Source organism: Dermacentor variabilis, chromosome 8 (genome assembly GCF_050947875.1).
Source record: "Dermacentor variabilis isolate Ectoservices chromosome 8, ASM5094787v1, whole genome shotgun sequence".
In the NCBI taxonomy this organism is placed as follows: domain Eukaryota; kingdom Metazoa; phylum Arthropoda; class Arachnida; order Ixodida; family Ixodidae; genus Dermacentor; species Dermacentor variabilis.
In genome coordinates this window covers 125836954-125858736 of record NC_134575.1, presented here as the reverse complement: position 1 = coordinate 125858736, position 21783 = coordinate 125836954, and the positions used below count along the sequence as shown (strand labels likewise).

Genomic DNA, 21783 nt, shown 5'->3' with positions numbered 1-21783 from the left:
GTGTAGAAGTTTTAGGAAACAACAAAAAGAATTAGGTATAATTCTGCGAGAAATGTATTAGATAATGGTGGCGGTGCCCGAGAAATTTGCATCAAACAAGTGATCGCAAAGCAATCGCATTATTATGTTTTGCTAAATAAATGAGCAAAACGGCATCATTTCGATTTCGTGTTGGTAGTTCTTTAATAAAACAAAATGTAGTTATTTTGTGGTATGGGAATAGCACTGCGTACTCATTCCTAACGTGCAGACTTCCGGCGCTAGGAGCCGACATTTTCCATCCAAAGCGATGTGGTTGGTTGGTGAACGAAGACGCTAATTTACCACTGTTTTATTTTCAGCTTGAATTTGCAATAATTGTGAACAGTTGTAAGTCAAGGATCGTTGCATCTTCGCATAAAAGTAGAGGATGCATACGTCAAAGCTATGCAAAACACAAGGTACCTGATGACTGGCGTTGACTTCAAAATTGCTCGCATTCTAATTCGAAATTTTTCCTCGCTTATAACGAAGTCAATAATTTATACGTGCACTGTGGTAATAGATAAGATAAAAATTCGATTGCTCTTGGAAGTACTTTTCTACTGCACATCTTACACAGTTTATTTGGCAAAAGTCCGTTATCTGTCAAAGAAAACTTTTCTAAGTGGATTTTCATTTTGTGCACTCTTTCAAAGACGTACCGAATTGTAAATGGATGTGCTGAACCCAATAATACCATCAACGTTTATGGGGTTGTATCATTTTGCACATTGCAAGGATCACGCACGCGATCGGCAATATGTATCCAATAACGCACATCGAAGTCACTCTAGTGGCATCGCAGTTCCCACAAAAGCAGGAAATTATGTGCACACTTATGTTCTTGAGATCCTTCGTCAATTTTACTAAGTTTCTCGCCAGCAAAGAGCCGAGAGCTGCGTCTGTGATTTTATTTATGAAAGTTAATATACCGAAAACGCCATACTTACAAACAGCTCTTGCGTTTCACTATGGTAATTCCAAGGGGTAAACACCTATGCATATTGAAATTGCTGACGAGGCTCGGGCAAGAATTAGAGCTCAGTAAATGTATTCCTACAGTTCGTAATGTGGACACATCTTAGCAGCTATGCCATGGAGAGCATGATACTCTTTTGTTGAAGTCTACTGCACGGATCCCTGCACGGATCAAGTGTCAAGGACATGGTTGTGTGCTTAGGACACTTGGATTACTTCTACTAAATGCGTTGATCACGGGCATTGTGAAGCGGCAAGGTTTTTTAATACACACAGTGGCCTCACCTCGTGCTACCAATGGCGTCAGCTGTTGAATACTTGTGGTGGCATTCTACTGAATGTTTTGGCGAGGTCTTCTGCCATGAAACAAGATCATTAGCATGCGCGTTAGGGTAAGTCTTCCCTGTCTGAATATTGTATAACCTGAATGAAGACTATTTACGTGATTAACCACAAGTTCAGTTGTTATCAGTATAGCTTACAGCTTGGGCAAAGGGGTAAGTTCACTGTCTTACTCTTTGAGGCGACCGTGTGCATCGTGCAAGAAAAGCACGCTGAACGCGCCTATAAACAATATCCGGCAGCAATACCGATATCTTTTCGAGTGTAAATATTGGTGGTAACAGGTGAGTAATACAGCTTCAACCGTGCTACATGGATAACATCACCGGACTGCGGGGCAGATGAGGTAGTGAGAGTGACGGATGGGGCAGGCTGTAACAGTAGTCGTGGCCTGAAGCTCTCGGTGTGAGGCTTAATACCGAGCCAGGACATTTCCAGATACCACAAGATGGCGGGACGAGGCAACAGTACTACTAGAGTTCCTGGAGATAAGTGCTTTTCTATGTGTAGTTGATCTGGCGAACGTCAGTGGCGGGCGTGGGTAGCTCGGATGATGGCGTCAAGTGCGCATTCGCTGCCCAGTGCTGCAAGACATGTAAGGAACGTGCCAGTGGGTGTATAGATTCTCGCCAGAACAATACAAAAAATATTGACGAATAAATGACAGTGTCGTGGTGCAATGAATTATATGCAAACGTTACATAAAAAGGAGTATGGAACTGTGGTTGGAGTAGGCATACACTGAAAGAAGGTCTGTGATAGTTTCAATCACACGCTCCTACAGAACCTTTGATTGCTCGTGGTAAGACATCACGAGCTTCCTGTAGGTTGAAAACGACTGCACAGTGTTGATGATGATCATTGAAAGGCATGTACGGCCAGATTCAACAAGCAGTTAGTCTGGCGGTTCATGATCGAAAACCACGTCGTGCAGGAGAAAACGGTGACAAGTGCGGTGCCGCTTGTTGGAAGCGCCAGATTATTGAGCAGCACGTGGGCAATCTGTGGACGCAGCGACTCACTTGCTGATAGTTGATAATACAACGGGGTCAAGTAACTGCAGGCCTACAGGCGAGTGAGGCTCACGTGATGTCTAAAGTAGATAAAGTAAGCCCGTAGGACGCGTTCACTGTTTTGCGGCGCTGGCAATTCCTATAAGCAACAACTCCTCTGAAGACGGAGAGGGCAAGGTTTGGCGAAAAGAAGCAGCGGCGCATACGGTTCGAATCAACAGGGAACGGTCTTTTGCTTTACTTGTTTTCTGCAACATATTTCATACATCAGCGTGTTTTATGTACAATATTTCAAAGCCAAACTTCTTTTGCCCACTCCGCAGCCTTTGGTCTCAATACTGGATGGCTGAACTCAATATCTCCAACAATATGTTTTTGTGTTTACCTCTACCAAGATTACATTTGTGCTGAATGAAGGTGCCAGCAAACGGGCATACCCTGTTGAAAAATACCCCAGAGGGGATCAAGATATTCGAATAAGGGGGAATCCGACCCAGACATGAACCGGCGACCAAAGTTAACTATACCCAGGAAACCAGCAATCGCATCATGATTGACCCTGTCCCGCGAAACAACCACCCAGTCATAACGAGGGTAGAAGATTCGCGAGATCCAAGTCCACCCTTAAAAACATCAATCAGCACAAACTAGATGCCTTGTTTGTCGATGCTGCTAGATGTGACAGTGGGAATATGTTCACTGTCTCGGTGGTAGACGCGGGGGGGGGGGGCGACCTGGTCAATGCAGCCTCTGTTTATACGAAGTTTGCCCTTGTGACGGAACAAGCGGCAATCGCTCTGGCTTGTCAGAGCTCAAATGTTCCCGCTATCATCTTCTCGGGCTCGCGCACGGTGGTTAGATCCATCTCGTCCGCCTCGTAGCTGAACAGGCGAACAGTATTGTGAATAAAGCACTTCAAAGTTCTAGGTAAAGCAGCAAAGGAGGAAAGCACATCTCGTAGTTCCCAACCCATCTACATAGCTCAATTAACCCTCTTGGATGTAATCCCAACGAGCAGGCCCACCGGAGCGCGCGCGATTTCACGCACCGCACTGTCGCGGGTAGCCAGGCTTGGAACAAGTTCAACCTCCACAAAGATCTATTATGTACATTCAACGAATTATTTCCCATTATCGACTGAGCAGGAGGACATTTCCACCTCGTCACCCCAAATTGAACAAACCTCAGCCTAACACACTAAGACTCCGGCAAAGTCGTTAGTGTCCCACTCCTCGGTCCCTTAACAAGATAGATCCTCATCACTCACCGTCGTGCCCCAAATGTGGTCCTGACTCATGCTCTTTATTAAACCACATGGTCTGGCTGTACCCAGCCCTTAACGCCTCTCCACCCATCGCGAAATAACATTGGAAGGAATCTCTCAAGAGCAGCAATCTCCACATTCAACTCCAGGCTGCCCAGAGAGCCCTCTACATTGCGGCGGCACGTCATCTTCCGGTCCCATCGTGGGCGAAGCCACCTACTACTTGATCTTCGGGAGCCTTCGGTTTTGCCTCCCCAAGATCTGAGCCACTCAGGACTCAAATAAAGTTCTTGTCATGTCATGTCACTGGTCTGGTGTCTTTTGGTATTTTCTAGTGTAAGAACTAGCACGATCTGGCGTGACCTGATGTGTACACCTGTGTGGCCTGGCGTGTTCTTGTGTGCACACCAGTATGTCTTGGTACGTTGTGGTGTGCACACCAGAGTGGCGTGGTATGTTAGGGGGTCACACTAGAGTGGCTTGGTGTGTTCTGTTGTGCACACCACAGTGGCTTGGTGTGTTCTGGTACGCATATAAGAGTGTGCCCACCACAATATGGTATGTGGGACCTGGAGTGCACGTTACTGTAGGGGAGTGCTGTCTAACATACATGCTACGTTGGCGTACTGTGTTGTGATGTAACTTTAGCTTTTGCACACCTGCCTAGGTTTAGAATCTTTTCTCGTTTTTGTATGATTAAGGTTGTCTAAATACTACATTAGGTGCTTTGAAGTTAGCAGAGCTATAAGCTTGAAATTTATTTCTTTAATTTATTTCAACATACTGTAGCCACGAATGAGCATTGCATGAAGGGGGAGTACAAATTACCAATTTAGCAAAAAATAAAAATCGAGAACAATAAGAAAACAAGATGCAGTGCAAGTTAAGTTGTCAGCGCATCCAAGATCATAGAATTCAACGTGGTGACTAAAAACGAACATGAGCTTGTGAAGCCTCCCACAGTTGTATGTATAGTGCGAACAAAAACAGTGTTTAAATGTCTCCGTGTTATGATGAGGAAACACGTTTAGTGAGGATAGTGTAAAGTGTATGTAAGTCCACCATGCTGCTAAGTAAAGGAAATTGAGGAGAGGTAATCACATCACGGAAAATGTTCAGTTACTCAATGTAGCCTTAGGAAGAGAGAGCAACAAGCTGAAGATTTCAAAGATGGAAACCTTTACAATGGAAACCATTGCATGAGAGCTGTGCTTTCAAATTATTAAAGAAAACATAAGTTGAATTATGACATTGTACACATTACCATAAGAGGTTCAGTGAACACGAAGTTACGCGTTTGGTTGCAAAATTTTGGTACACATCACAAAACTGCTTTATAGAATTATGGTTATAGAATATATATATATATATATATATATATATATATATATATAGGTTTCAGGGGAGTCTCAAGCTACAATTATATTTTATTGCTTGCATCGCCTACCATTCAACCTTTACGACAAGAAAGGCAACTTCTCTGATCAATGTTTTCTCTGGCACCAGCAGGAATTCCACGAGAAATAATTAAATAACGGGAATAAACGGCATCTTTTATTTTATGCTTGCTTTATCCCAGTGCACCGCTTCCACATGGATGGCTAATATGAAGCTTTGGAAAACAATTAGCTTCTAAATATACTAGTGTAATGACTAAGACTACGAACCAATCCTACACTTCGTAGGAAGACACAAAACAAAGCGGTTATGATAAATGGAAGTTTCTGTCTCGGGCTTTCGTAAGATAACTTTCCTATGATGTGCTGAAAGCCGGTACTCATACCTTACATTTATGCTTCATATTGCTGACTTTTGCTTAGGTTATAATAATCATTGTGTGAGAACCAGGTAACTGCATAGGCAAGAGAATAAAAGACTGATATTCACGAAACACAAACGCTATGCTTACTGATGGCTTGCCAAATGTGCCACTCAGAAAACCACACATGTTCACTTACTAAATCTGCCATTTTAGCAGTAGTGTGACATAGGAGGTTACTTTCTAGTGAGCAGATCATGGCTCATGCCGCGTTCTGTGCCATTTTCCTGACAAATGGATCCACGTACACAATAGTCTAGAGGCAAAGCCAATTGCCGAACTCACAAGATTGTGTGCAATCATATTGTTTCTTCACAGGCTTAAATCATTTTTCGCTTCATGTCTTACAAGCTACACGCAATGGAAGAACATTTTGTGTGTTCATAAATACTTTCACGGAGTAACTATGCATGGCAATGTATATAATACTACTGATTTCATGTCGACACATTGCACCGTATACTCTTCAATAGCATCTGAAAGTGTCTTTTAACTCGAAAAGTGCGCATGAACCCATTTATACATTGTACTTGGAACAAATGGTGTGAAGAAAGGACGTACACTCAGCCGCAAACGTTTGCCGTTTCTGCAATGCGTGGCGGAGCTACGAAAAACTGAATCGCTGCGCCGTCTACCGACACAAAGCGTGCCGTCGAGGCTGCACAAATCACGCTTAGCGCAGAAGGACTGGCAACCTTGGCCCCACGCTAACCACGCTCTGTGACGCTAGACGGCGCAGCAATGAAATTTCTCGTTATCCGCCATGCATTGCAGATCACACAAAATTTTGCGACTAACTGTACATTACTTCAGATGAGTAGACATTTTCCTTTAACATACTACAAGGCCCTCAGCATTGAGAATATGCGGAGATACTGAAAAAATCATAGTAAGGTTCCCGTACTGGGACAAGCTTACATATTTTAACAGACAGGCTACTGCTCGTGAACCATTTACTACCGTGAAGGAAAATGACTGAAAGATAGCAAAAGTAGTACTGGCCTACAGAAGTGCAAGTAAAAATTCGCGTGAAAATTACAGGCCCATCTCTCTTACTTCCAGTTGCTGCAAAATGCTTGAACACGTCTCCGCTTGGCATGTTTATAACCATATTGAAAAATGAGTTTCTTTTTGCTCAATCAACGCGGTATCAGAGAAGGTTTTTGGTGTGAGACACAGTTACTGAATTTACAACCGGTGTGCGATCACCACGAACGTCTATTTACAGGCGGACTGCTGATCTCTCAACATTTATGAAGCATTCGACTGCGTTGCTCGTTGCCACTTATTATCTAAAATTTCTGCTCTAAGATTTGATTTCCCAAGTTTGTTATGGCTACGGGACTTTTTTTTTAGTCATGAGCAATTTACTTGTGTTAATGGCTTGAAGCTTTCTCCCTCTGATGCTAGTTCTCGTGTGCCACAAGGCAGTGTCCTCGTACCTATTATATTTTTAATCTAGAATAAAGACCTTCTGAACAACATATCTTCTCGCGTACAAATGGGTGGGGCGAATTGCATAAACTATCAGGAGATAAATAACAGTGATGATGTTCTAGCACTCCAAGGAGAGGAGAAATTTGCGACTTAGAGCCCGAAACATACGTGTAAGATGATGTTGTTCACCAATAAACCTGTCGTGTCAAAGTTTTGCTGTCACATTGACAACCGCCTTATATCCACGACTAGAAAATATAGCATTTAGGCGTTCACCACACACCGAAGTTAAAACTGTCTTACCAAATTACCCCCGTCTCAGCCAATGTGCCCAAAACTTTAGAATATTTTTTTGTGCCGCAGCTTGCACAGTTCAACTTTTGCTGGATTATTGACCTGGCTTAAGGATCGGTTGACCCCGGCTTGAGTACGGCTCTCCAATCTGGTCAGCACATTACGTATCGTTTTGAAGTGCATGAATAACTTCAAAAAAGTCACCAGTAATAAATCCAGTTTTTTTTTCACATAAAAGCTCTTCAGCGCCGGAAGAACAGGAAGAAATGGCTCTACGGGAGCGCGGTTAGGTTTCCCACAGAGCGTGGAGCAGCATCTAAGGCGATCAGCGACGCTAACATCTCCAGCATATCATTAATGTTTGTGTTTCTCTCTCTCCCAAAATGGAGCAAGTTATCTAGTTCTTGTATATAAGCCCTCAATCAAGCATAAATCAAATCAAAAGTAAACTATCGCTACAGCCCTTAAACATTTGTCGTGATATCGCATTGTTATCATTGTTACAGCAAATAATTCACGCTGATGGTTCCTCCCTGCGATTCTTCATTCGGCACGGTAGGTTTACCACGTCTTCACAACGCGCATATTTCAAAACTACTTCGGCTATTTCCGCGTATACAGTGGGATACAGACACTTACATTTTCACCACTGCCACGTGGTATTGGCCTCGGTGACAATCCTGCAGGTGATATTGTTTCACTTAAGAATCATGGCGCCTTCCGCAATAACCTAGAAAAATATATTTTTCCGCTCAGAAATAGTAGTTCTTTCTTGTATTTTGATCTACCTGTTTGTCTTCTTTCGACAAACGTTGTGCATATATATTTGCTGCTAGATCCCATTGCGCGTCATTTGGCCTTTTATAGGATTCTCAATGCTCTTGTATTGTTAGTATTGTAGTTTATGAAGACCGTGCGAGCATCTCTCGCTTTTTTTGTCATGCCGGTGATGTGTCCATTGCCGTCTTTGTGTTTATTCGTGTTTCCGTTACGATTGATTTGCGAAATTTCTTGAATACCTCTTAGTAATACTAGTAGCGATAAACTTCCTCTTTATGCACTTGTTTTTGTTGGCACTTTGCAGTTTTACATTATTATTTGCCATTATTTTTCATGATGTCTTTTTTAGATAGCGTGATCGTTTTTTTCTTTGACGATGTTTTTTAGCGAAGTTGCCGCCCAGTGTAATTGAAGTACACCACATGCTCACCTCAGTCAATGCCTCTCTGGAGGCTAGTCAGGTATTTCTAAACAAATTATTGGTTATATCTTGTGCTGATACATTCGATGGCTTGAACAGCGATTCTTTAACGATTTCCTGTTCTAAATCAGTGATTGATGTGCAGCTGTCCTAGTTCATCTTGCTCAAAGTGCTAATGGTGTTCCACTTTCACGGTTCCAGCTGTTGTTTGAAGCTTTTGTTCATTTTATGCTGTCACCATTCTTCATGAGCGATTCCCGCTACAGGACTGCCGCTGCCAGAACTGCAGCTGCTACCTCCTCTCCACGCTTCGATTGGCACAGATTCGCCACAACGGCGTTTAATAAAACTGCGGAGTACCTACTGCAGTCGTGGACCGTTTTGTTGAATGCAGCAACTGTTTTTACGTCTCCTTCCTGCCGCTTTGCTCTGCAGCTTTCCCAAAAATTCGCCTAAAGGCCCCCGTCTTTTATGAAACGAGAACAAACGAAATCATTGTGTTGGTTTTTGTTGTATTTATCTGGACACGCACATGCTGAATCCTGGCATACAAAAAACAAAAGCGGATAAAGCAGCGCGTACTGGCTGAACCAGGCCTGCCATCTACCACAGCCAATTTTGCGACAGTTGGTCCTTCACAATGTAGAAAAAAGGCATGCTAACTATACCAGCGAATGTAACGAGAAGCCACTTTGGATGTGCTGCTTTTTTATGCGCGCTACAGCTTCACCGTGCATAATCTGCCCAGCTTTCAGTTCTTTCATGCCATAGAGGAGTTGCGCAATAACTGTAGGAGCTGTCCACCATTCAAGCAGCAGTAACTTTTTGTTAGATGCATGCTAGAAAGACGTATTATCAATATGTGAAGTGCCGAACGGGATGGACGAGACTGAGCAACAGCTGAACGATTCTATACTATCGCTGGAAACTTCAGCGGTGCCATTATTACAATTTTCAAATACGAGAGAAAGATCAGTTTAAAGAAATGAATGGAACTAACACTTGACTAACTGAAGTTCTTGAATAGTCGTTAGTATTCATACGAATAAGATAGTAATAATTCAATGAACACCTCTACAGACCAAATTATAGACACACGTTATGATTTTTCCGTATGATACTACTAACCGGAGCCGAGAACGTTTTGATGAAAAGTATATAGCAGACCGAAAAAATGTTCAGCTAATTCTTATCATTTAAACTGGATCTCCGTGTTAATACAGGGGAAAATTTTGTATTCTTTATTTGAATAAAGTGACCTAATGCTTCGACGATATTTACATTATTGCATTTACTTATTTACCGTTTATACAACGTGACCAAGATTGCATTTCGTTGAAAATATGACATGATGCTCCTTATTACATCTTCAGCTTTCAAAAAATACTTCATTTTACATGTATCTTTAGATGTACTTTTCCCGTAGCTGATTACTGCCATAGTCATAGTGCTCCAGTTAAGATCATATATCAGTGGTTTCTAATTTACAAGCTCCAACGTTTATCGGGCGTCCTGTTCTAAACGGCATTGGCAAAATGAAAGAAAGCAAAAAAGAAATTTTTCTATTTATGATAAGTGGATGCCATGGAACTCTCGACTTTAAAATTGTTTAGACAGCGAACCGTTTGGTATTTGATTAGAATTCTGAAGGTCGCTTTTATTGAACATTTGGTTTTGAATGTATGCGAAACTCTTAGCAATAGTGCAAATTCTCCTTCACCTGTAGATGAGCCGCGAAAGATCAATAGTTATAGTTCATGACCTGCTACTATTTTTATAAAGGAAAGAAAACATGACTTTAAGGAATATATACCCACGCTACGCTTAACAAATAGGAAAGGGATGCAAGACCGCATCGATTTTTCATCTCCACCACTGGCTCACCCTAACCTGGTTTCGCAATCGCAACAATCCCCTTTTATAGAACTTAAACATGTTGCAGTTTTTTGTTTTGTAGGAACTTAACTATTCGCAAGTGCCATTTACCTAAAATTATCATTTTTTTCATGTGGCAACCCTTGTTCATTGCGCGATGAAGCTGTAATTAGAACTTTTATTCTATAAGTACTACAAAGGCAATAGTTTGCTGGTTAAATACGCTGTAGTTTGACAAATGACTGCACTCGTACAACACAACCTGTTTGAGTACCACTATCACTAGAAAAAAGTAAGGTCGTTTTGACAAAAAAAAAATTGTTTTGAATTTAGTACATGCTGTCACATTACGATCGCGTCCGCTTTATGTTTATGTTTTTCTTGGAATGATTATTTGTCAATATGTATAATTTCTGAATGGGTAGTATCGCTGGTGGCACATTAACTCTTATTTATTCATGGCATTTATAGCCGCAGAACACCATTGGGACCACTAATATTAAAAATTGGAGACATGCTGCTTCTTCTAAAAGCCTTTCTGTAGGAGCCATCCAATGTAGGGAGTTGCGATATGACGGTGATCTAATAAAACAGCTCATGGGAATCCGGAACTTCCGTTCCTTTAAAGAAAAGCATTTTTCTCCTGCTATCCTATGGTTTTGTCTCGGTCGGTCATTCGCTCGTTTGGGTTATCACTGCGTTGATTACTCCTTACTCGTATTCTTACTCCACGTTTGATGTACATTAACACACCAGCCTTCAAACAAAGAAGATCCTTATCCGGCCAAATATTAGGCATGCATCCGTTTTCTGGGTTTCAATTAGAAAACGCGGTATTAACTAGTACCGAGCACTACCCAAAAGAGCGAATTATGTGCAGTTGTTAAAACACTTGCAATGCGGTTACCATTTTTGGGAAACTTCATGCAGTTTAAGGTCTGTCTGTCTGTCTGTCTGTCTGTCTGTCTGTCTGTCTGTCTGTCTGTCTGTCTGTCTGTCTGTCTGTCTGTCTGTCTGTCTGTCTGTCTGTCTGTCTGTCTGTCTGTCTGTCTGTCTGTCTTTGTGCATACCTATCTGGCTGTCCTTGATTTAGGACACTCAGACCCATGGAAACAGTCTTTAGTCTATGGTCGAATGGATTCAGCATGCCAAGGGTGTTCAAAACCAACTGTGCGACCAACATGGGTCAATCGGTGTGAGACAATGGGCCTGAGACACTCATTATAATGCTTATTGTACACCAACTACGATCACATGGTATGTGATGACGTAAGAGATGTGCCTCTCTTTAATGAAGTATTACAATACAGTTTGGGTGACTCGATAACTGCCGACAGCATATACCACTCTTCAATAAAATGTTTCACGGTCACTTATGTAACTGTCTATAACATTGGGTATAAGCCAGTCTTCATATTATTCATTGAAATATGGAAATAGGGCATGTAGTGAGGAGCGAAAATAACCGATTGTCATTAAGGGTTATGGACTACATTCCAAAAGAAGGAAAGCATAGCAGGGGGCGGCAGAAAGTTAGGTGGGCGGATGAGATAAGGAATTTTTGCAGCAACAACATGGCCACAATTAGCGCATGACCGGGGTAGTTGGAGAAGTATGGGAGAGGCCTTTTCCTTGCAGAGGGCGTAGCAAGGCTGATGATTATGATGTGTCAATATTGCTTGTGACGTTTAAGGCTTAATAGATTATCAATGTAGTTTGTACAAGAAGTGGTATCCTCTTATAACAACAATAAATAGTGTACATGAAAGTGAAGTTACTTGTGTCCGTGATAGAGTGGAATTGATTGTAGTCATGATAATGAATTGTTTGCGGCTATGGCATTATGTCACTGATGGCAAGCTTTATCCAAAAGAATTGCCTTCTTAATACTAGTTACTTGTAAATGTGAAAGTAGACATTTTGACTTGTTGAAAGTATCGCACTGCGCTTCACAGCAATCTTACTTTTTCCTGGCGCTTGTATCACGCAGCTTAGCATGTCGGAGGTCTTAGCGCCGGCAATCAGCTACGCGGAGAACGGATTCCCTATGGATCACGTGAAGCAGGCCACCTGGCAGAACATGCTCAACGGGCTCTTACGATTACCCGGTGGCCGGTATTTCCTCAACGAGGACAACAATGTGCCCCCGCTCGGTCAGATATTGATAAACAGGCCACTGGCAACGCTTTTGAAGGCAAGTACACGGAAGTCAGCGCACTATTTTTTGCCTTTTTATCTAGTCCGTCAGCAGCACAATTTATCGGGCTCATGGTGTCTGACTTTCGATCCTTTATAAGGTGTTCTGCGTAATATTTTTCATTGTATCTGCGGATGCTACCTGTATCGCGCGTATACCACCTCAAGGTGTTATCGTTTCCCAAATATTGCTTCGCTGCATCTGTTAGTCGACCTACGTTGGTTCTTTTTGACATTGTGAGTGATACTCTTGAGTCTATTTTGACAAACGTTTTCAAAGCTCCTTCAGCTTGATATTTCAGTGCTCCTGCGTTTTAGGATTTAGCGCTTCCCGCAGTTTTACAAAAAGAAAAAGAGGACTCCGCGAAGGTATTTGATGTTCCTATTTGATGAACGTATTTGTGCCCAGATATAAAGTCAGAACTAGTCAGTAACGCTTTTATTTCCCGCTGTTACTGCGTGTAGAAAGCGCGTGGAGAGCAGAAGTTGTGATTAAATGAGGCGGCTATATCTGGGTTTCGGAAGGAACCGTGGGATTACACTGTTTCCTGTAGGGGCAGCATGAAATCTATCTACCATCGGTGGTGCAGCCGAGTCGCATTAAAGCGAAGCAGCAGATAACCGGCAAATGTACAAAACTCCTATGATGTCCGATATTACTACACATGAACAAGCAAATCCGATTCCTGTGGCATATCCTACGAGCAGTGATTGAAGAGGCAATAATTCCGACGTATACTTTCTGTAAAATAATTCATGTATAGCTAAACTCTTACTGACAAGCTGTAATAAAAAGTGCACATTGACTGAGCTATGCCAAGTATACGAACCATCCCTGAAACTTAGTATTGATTGGCCGTGGCGAAATACTCCACATATAATTAATAAACACTGCAAGAAAAATAAATTAGCTGTTTACCTAACTTTGTGCACGGATGAAAATGCGAGCACCACCTGAAGTGCACAACGGAAGGGGTTTCAAGGATGAAGAAAAACAATAATGCCGGTTGCAGTTGCGTGCTCACAAGTGAAAGATTGTATAAGCTGGGCAAGAGAGAATGCTCACACAAAAGCCCTAATAGTTGAAATATGCCTAACCTAGGGCACCAAGTTCATTTTCCACTGCACAATTAGCACTGCCAGTGAATGCCTACTGATGGGGTAAAAAAAATCTGGCGTAACGATTTACAGGTTGCATTCAATGCATATATAGGAGATGTTCGTTTCGAAAAACGCAGCATCATAATGCCAAATCAAAAGAGGGTTGTGCAGTTGTTAGTAATGCGTTACAAGATGAGCACAATGAGCGGGATTGACTTCGCCTGAGGCCTGCCCCAAGATGGGCCACAACACTTTCTGTTTTGCAAGATCTGTGCGATTTATTTCACAATCGGTTTCTGCAGTACTGCGCATTCTATATATCTGTCTGCACGGTACTGCTAACCTGACCTACCTTGGAACTATGCTGTATGATGTCACCCACTCCTAGTGTATAGGACCCGCTGGCTCTCTACACACGACGTCGCGAGACTGCTGCAGAAGCTGTCGCAAGACAATAGGCCTGATCAATAGAAACCGCATCAAACATTTACTGAAGACTCTCCCATTCAGACGCCGTAGGTAATTTGGCAGTTGCGAAATTATGAGGCGCAGTCGTGTTCTTGTCTTTAGCAAGGCTTGTATTGAAACACCACGCTCTGTGAATTCGCATCATGGATTATTGTTTCAGAAATCAATCGTACACCGGTTCTTCGCAGAGGCTAGGCCAGCAGGGTCCACAGGTGGTATACAGGGGATGTGTGGCTGATGGAATCGTGGACGCTGTGCGTCGAGCGGGTGGCGTCCTGTCCACCGAAGACCTTTGCGATCACTTGGAGTCTACTGAGCCCCTCGAGATGGAACCGGCGTCCGCAACGTACCGAGGAGAGGTCGAAGTGCATACGACGACGCTTCCGACACAGGGTGCCGTGCTCTTAGAGGCTCTTAACATACTCAACAGGTTCGATCTCAAAGGTATGGTATCGTAAATCTGAAGCAGCGATTGCGCAACCCCTCACTCAAATATGCCGACGCTATGTAAATATTAAAGAGAACACATTTACGACTATTATCTAAGTTAGTGCGGAAGCATTTAGCAAAGCAACATTCTCTATAGTTATAGTAAAGCTTTTCTTTAAGAATTTCTAGCGCATCTCGTTTGTGTTCTACGTCTAACGATGATTGCAATCGCAGTTCCCTGAATGCATCAGCTTTTGTGGCATCCGTACACATTCGACAGCAGCACGCCTACACTTCCATTCTTGAATCTCTGGGAAGGGGAAGGGCAGGGGGATGTTTTTCTAGGACCCACCCCAACTCCGGCGACACTCGGTGTCAGATTTATAGCGTCCCCTACCTACACTCGTAATACATAACAAAACTTCACATGCAACTCTAGACAGATAAGAAGGCAAAACAGGTACATCTTAGTGGGTCTGGGCTAACAAAGGGTTTTGCGTTAAACTCTGTCAGTTTCCCCTGAAGTGCAATGCTCCTTAAGAGATAGCAATGCTTAGCTTTCACTTAAGCATCCAGGGAGGTGTTCTAGGAAGTCACTGATTCTAAATGGTATGGCAGTGGAGTGCGCAAGGCAGCTGACGCTGCAGAACAGAAAGAGCACCAACACAGCTACTAGGCGTCTCATAACACTGGCGTGATGAGGAGTGCCTTGTAGGCGTCAAATATCAATGGTGCAGGAGATGGAACAAATGAAAGGGCATTAGCATTTGCAGTTGTAAATTTACTGCCTGCTCCTTTAGAACCACTTCACGCACACGGCGCCTCAGTAGGAATAATAATGCCTGTACGCAAATCACTGAATCCAATTAGGTAAGACGTAACACTGCCCTAGCTCTGTTGCAGAGCCGACAGAGCAAAGCGTTCGAAGGTGCCATTGCGTTCACTTTCTTTTGTAATTATTGCCGCCAAAAGCACCCACTACTTCTCTCTCACGTCTATACAAACCTAATACGCCGCGATCGGCCTATGCAAGCAGTATCGATATCACGCGGGAAAGACGGAACCAACGTCAATAGCGAAACGAAGAGTCGACATAATTGAAATTTGTTGGGATCCGTTAGAATAACTATGGAATTAAAACGAGATTGCTCTAATATGATTGTCTTCTGAAACTAAATAAGATACGTTTACTGAAATAAAACAATAAAGACAACGCGCGTTGACTATTAAATTGATGAATAAAACTCAGACTGTAAGAAGTGACAGCCGCTCTTGTAGTCACGATGTGAATATCAATAGTGTTTCGCATATGCTTAGCCTTTGACATCTGCGAGGGTCCATTTAATTCAGTAAGCGATAGAAAGAGCCCTCAAAGAGATTAAACGCAGGTAAGTTTGGCAATGTGGGGTAGGAAGGAAGGTTTAGGTTGGAAAAGACTTCATGTGCTGCATTGTTAGATGGTGGGGTCGAACTTTGGTTCCGCAGCACAACAGTCTCACCCTCTAACTATTAGAGGATGGACTTCTTTCTAATACTGGTCATCCACGAGGAAATATCAACCAAAATCTAAAGCCTCCAGGTGGAAATGCCCGCAATCTTCTATAAGTGTTCTTACTGAACAAGTGTGTGTGTGGTAGAAAAAGTGCGGTCGCGTGGCAGAAGCCTTCGTAAGATTCAAGTCGATGTTATATCGATTAGCATTTGAACAAGGCCGCCCTATACCACATAGCTGAACAAATCTTTATTTACAGTCCCAGGCTGCCATCCTCAGATTTCCATATTTAAGGTTTCTTACCATGTGCGTGCAGCCCATGCCGCTTTAAGAACTGGTATTCAGCGAAGCCTAATGCATATTTGCACAAATGATGAATCTATATATTGTCATGCAGTAGAGACGATGAATAATACAGCTCTAACACTGTGACTGACGAAACTGACTTTTTATTGAGCGAACTTAATTGGGCCTACAAGAGCGAGTTACAAGAGCAATAGCGGCGAACACGGCCTGCCATCGCCCAACATTTGATCTGCGGGTCAAGTGCGTCGGTTTTTACACACGAGCCATCGAACGTTCCAGTGTAATCGGTGGCACCTGTGCGTCTTTCAAAGAGTTGTACACCATTCGCTGCGCGCATACCTACAAACAGATTGCACATGGTTTAGTGAAAACAGACAATTTATTTATTTATTTAAATATACCTTACAGGCCTCAAAGTGAGGCATTGAGTAAAGGGGGCAGTACATAGAAAATACATAGAATACAATACATCTATAAACCGTATCTGTTTACAACCTACAACCGCAAGTACAGCTGAGATGAAAAAAGAATTATTTAGTTCGCGATTCACTAGGGAAAGGAAGAAACATAAAAAAAACATAATATAATAACAAGGAATAAATCACACAGATCGTTTTCAGTGAAGTCGTGTAATAAGATCAGTGTTAAACAGCAATAATGAAAAACAATGACAGAAACGTTACGGACGCGACATTCCAACGAAACGGTAAACACACCGACATAACGGTAATAATGCGACAATAAGCCGCAAGAGACAGTGCAAGTATAGAAAGCATTGTGCGACAAACATAAAACTTCACTTTTCTTTAGTCATGCATACAGTCAAGGCATCACGGAATGAATCGTAGTTGGACTGGCTTGCGATGCTGTCCGGGAGCGAATTCCATATTCTGATAGCACGAGGAAGAGCAGAGTAATGGAATGTTTTTGTAGACCCGTAAAGGCGGGCATAGCTGAAATAATTAGGAAGACTATGTGATGGGGAGTAGGGTCGTTTCAAGCATGCGGGTGTTCGAGTGGAGTGAAGGAATTCGTGGAATAGTCATAAAACGGCAATGTCTCGGCGAGTGCTCAAGGATTGTAATGAAAGCTTAAGTTTTATTTGTGTAACACTAGACTGGTAGCTGTAATCGTTTGTGATGAAGCGGCTTGCTCTATTCTGGATCCGTTCTAGCGTTTCAGCTAGGTATTTCTGGTGAGGGGACCAAATGGGAGATGCATACTCGAGCTTGGGACGAACGAGAGTTAGGAAAGCTAGCTTGCGAACATTTGAAGGAACATTTCTTAAGTTGCGTCGCAAGTACCCCAACGATTCGGAGGCATTAGCTGAAATGGACGTGATATGCTCTGTCCAAGAAAGATTCGATGTGAATAGAACCCCTAGATACTTATATTGTGTAGCGGTTGTAACAGTGTAATTTCTAATATGGTAGGGATACTGTGAGGTTGCCGATTTTCGGGTAAAAGACATTACTTTGCGTTTTGTGGTATTTAAAGTCATTAGCCATTTATTGCACCAGTTATTGATTTGTTGAAGGTCTTGCTGAAGAACGAAATGATCATCTGAGTTTTTAATTGGGCGATAAATTATGCAGTCGTCGGTGAATATTCTGATGGTAGAGGACAAAATTTGAGGTAAGTCGTTAATAAATATTACAAAAAGCAAGGGACCGAGGACGCTACCCTGTGGTACACCAAAAGAAACGTCTGTTACGGAGGGAGAATACTTATTTGCAATAGTAAACTGTTGACGATTAGACAGGAAATTTCGGAGCCATGGCAAGGTAAGACACTCCAATTTAAGTGCGGAGAGTTTTGATATTAGGCGACAATGTGCGACACGGTCGAATGCCTTCGAAATATCAAGGAAGAAGCAATCAATTTGTAAGTTATAATTTAGGTTAGTGTGTAGGTCTGTTGTAAATTCAAATAAGTGTGTATCGCACGAGAGGCCCTTCCTAAAGCCATGCTGATTATGAAAAAGGAATTTGTTAGTCTCAAGATGTCTGTAAATCTGCGAAGCGATAATGTGTTCAAGCAACTTGCAGGGAATGCCTGTCAATGAAATGGGACGATAATTCTCACAGGAGTTCCTGTTGCCATATTTAAATACAGGTGTAACTTTCACCATCTTCCAATCTGCAGGAAGGTGGCCTGTCGCAAGTGATTGTCTGCATATGTAAAAAAGAATCTTGCTTGATAATTCTACCGTATTCTTTAAAATCTTTGAGTTTATACCATCTATGCCACATGAAGAAGACATCTTAAGGTTATTTATGAGAGAAGAGAGGGCCTCCAAAGTGGCTTCAATAGGTTCCATGTATTGGTAGCGTAATTCTGAAACAAAAGGTATATTTGAAGTTTTCTCTTGTGTAAATACAGAGCTGAAGAATGAATTAAAGACCTCCAAACAGTCGCTGACTGGAATAGAAATATTGCTGCTATTTTGTAATGGCAATTCATCTGATTGATAACATTCCAAGAACTTTCGATACGTGCAGGCGCTTCCCGCGGTAAGCGATAACATTTCTTAGATGGTGAAAAGGGCTCACCCTAAAATGACAAAGAAGGTCAAGCCTCAATGCCCCTGCCTAGAAAAGCATCGTCCCTATGCCACAAAACACAACAGTGGCTCTATAACGTAAAGCTATTCCAAGCTTTTCTATTGCAATTCTGCAATAAGCCCTTTGCGATTGATCAAAATTTTTCTGAACCATCCCCACTTCGCCTGTCTGTCACGCGACGTCACGAAAACCGCGATTGCTCCCCATTTGATATGACGCATTCACACTGATTGTGCATGATTTGACCGAACAAAAGAAAAGTAGTTATTTCCGATTCGGCACTTTTCGCCATTAGCCCTCGGCTATTGGTCAAAAGTTTTCGGGCTGCACCCACTTGACCTGCCTTTCACGCGACGTCACAATATCGCAAAAACTCCCCACGTTAAAGTGGCGTGACTTGATTACAGATGCATTATTATGCGGAACAAAACATTCTTTTGTGAACAGCTCCAGGCTGCCCCATTCCGAAAGGAATAAAAGATGGCTGCCGCCGATCGCTCAGGCAGTGGCTACTCGCACCTGCTGTCAGCATTGGTTTGTTTGCGTACAATAAAGTCTTTTGCGTGGCCATGTAACGTTTTCGAGCACTTTCGGCCCATTTACACCCTCTCTCTGCCAACTCTTCTTTGCTGAGGATCCATTTTAGGGGCATTCTTAACCTTTCGTTGCATGCCGCCACGATTTTCGACCAGCCGCCTCAAGCTAAGTAAGGGAAGGCGGAGCAATCACAGACGCCGGCACCACCCAATTCGTGTGGTTGTCGATTTTCAATGCACTAGCCCCGCACTATCGATCCCCTCTCCACTTGAGCGTGCTCCTCTTCCCTTGTCAGCCAATTAGAAAAAGCCGCTCAGTGTAGGCAATGTTATTCGTTTCTAAAGCAAACAAAAGTGACGTCCTGTAAAGGAGGACAGCGTTTGATTATTCTGTTCAGACAACCCTGCGGGTCACCGCCCGAGTGCTTGCATCGGCGGTTACGCAAATACCACGTCAGGAGATTGGAATAAAAATATATTGGAATGGTTTTACATTATAGCGCCCCAGAAGACCGAAACACGAAAGGACACTTATCAAAGGAAGAAAGTCCGAAGAACACAGTCCCAAAAAAACCGCAAAGGTCAATTACGCAATGTATCAAAGTTCATTAGCCCTGAGAGAAGGGCTCAAGTCTCAGAATGTGCACTATTTCAGGTCGTGAGCGGGGCGCCAGTGTCCCACAAAATGCCGTCTCGTACAACCTCGCAGACGAGTTCACCAATGCGCCGAATGATCTTTTCGGGTCCCAAATTGCGGCATAAAATCTTCTCGCTAAGTCCTCGTCGGCGCATTGTGGTCCAAATCCAAACGCGGTCGCCGGGCGGGTACTCGGCGTAGCGTCGTTGAATGTTGTCATGCCGGCTCTTCGTCTACTGCTGGTTCTTGATCCAGAGGCGTGCGAGCTGTCGGACTTCTTCGGGGTGCTAGATTTAGGTGGCGGCGTCAAGATTCTCTTCGTCAGCAACGTGGCAGCACGGCATCGAGAGTCGTTGTCGCGTTCCCGACGTAAACCAGCCTGCAAGGCGGGATCTGTGTTGTTTCTTGCACCGCAGTGTTGTAAGCGAAAGTTACGTATGGCAGAACGGATCCCATGTCTTGTGTTCGACGTCCACGTATATAGCTATCATTTCGGTGAGGGTCTTGTTCAGGCGCTCTGCAAGACCATTCGTCCGTGGGTGGTAGGCAATTGTCCTCCTATGGCTTATCTGCCTGTATTGCAGAATGGCTCGAGTAAGCACAGCTGTAAAGGACTTCCTCTGTCGGTGATGACGACTTCTGGGACGCCATGTCGCCGCAGGATGCTCTCGAAGGAAAATTTCGCCACTTCGGCTGCGCTTCCTTTCGGCGCAGCATTCGTTTCAGCGAAGCAGGGGAGGTAGTCCGTCCCGGCGACGATCCACTTATTTCGGGATATTAATGTCAGAAAGGCTTTGAGCAAGTCTATCCCGATCTGCTGAAAAGGTCGGCAAGGTGGATTGATTGGCTCTATTAATCCTGCTAGCCTTGTCAGTGGGGTCCTCCTAGCCTGTGAGTGGAGTCGCAGAGTGTGTATGTCTTGACCTAACGGGCAATGTCGGCGGTCGGGCGCGGCCCGTATATACTTTTCCTGTATCCTCGATAGCGTCTGGGAGAATCCGAGGTGCCCAGTAGTCGGATGGTCATGCAGGGTATGCAGGGCATGCAGTACTTCTGGACGCAGCGCCGAAGGAACAACAAGAAAGCAGTTGGTGTGGACTGGGGAGAAGTTTTTTATGAGTAGGTTATTTCGAAGCGGGAACAAAGACAATCCTCGCTTTAATGCCCTATCGATAAGTTCGGTGCCTACTAGACGAGGCTTTTTAGCTCCAGGTCTGCTCGTTGTTGTTCAGAGAAGTCTTCCGCGCTTATTATTCGAAGGAAGGCATCGTCATCCTCGTCATCTTGCGGGGGCGGGTCAATGGGGACACGGGATTGCCAATCGGCATCAGCTTTTGCGGGCGGACTTGTAGATTGCAGTGATGTCATATTCTTGCATCCTGAGGCTTCACCGCGCCAGCCGTCCGGAAGGGTCCCTTAAATTCACTAGCCAACACAACACGTGATGGTCGCTGGCGAGTTTGAATGACCTGCACAGTAGGTAAGGGGGGGGGGCAGTTTGCTGTAGCCCAATGGAGGGCGAGGCAAATAATTGACTACCGCACTTCACAGCGACTGGCTAGCGTAAACTATCATCTGTTCAAGTCCGTTTTTCCTCTGGACTAGTACGGCACCCAGGCCTAGGCTACCGGCATCAGTGTGGATTTTGGTATCGGCATCCTCGTCGAAGTATGCAAGTACCGTCGGCGACTGCATGCGTCGTTTGAATTCTTTAAATGCGTCAGCCTGCGGCGTTTCCGATTTGAACGTGTCATACTGTTTGGTTAGATGTGTCAGCAGGTTAGCGATACGTGAAATGTCCTTGACAAAG

The 21783-nt window shown here is 43.5% G+C and overlaps 1 protein-coding gene across 1 annotated transcript in view; it reads left to right on the top strand.

Moving 5' to 3' along the window:
• The window catches only part of LOC142591564 (glutathione hydrolase-like YwrD proenzyme), a 69607-nt gene that overhangs the window by 30529 nt on the left and 17295 nt on the right, over positions 1–21783 (top strand). Inside the window, exons 4-5 of the mRNA XM_075703876.1 lie at positions 12235–12438; positions 14198–14453. Coding sequence (XP_075559991.1) covers positions 12235–12438; positions 14198–14453 — 460 coding nt within the window. The remainder of the gene's footprint in view (positions 1–12234; positions 12439–14197; positions 14454–21783) is intronic.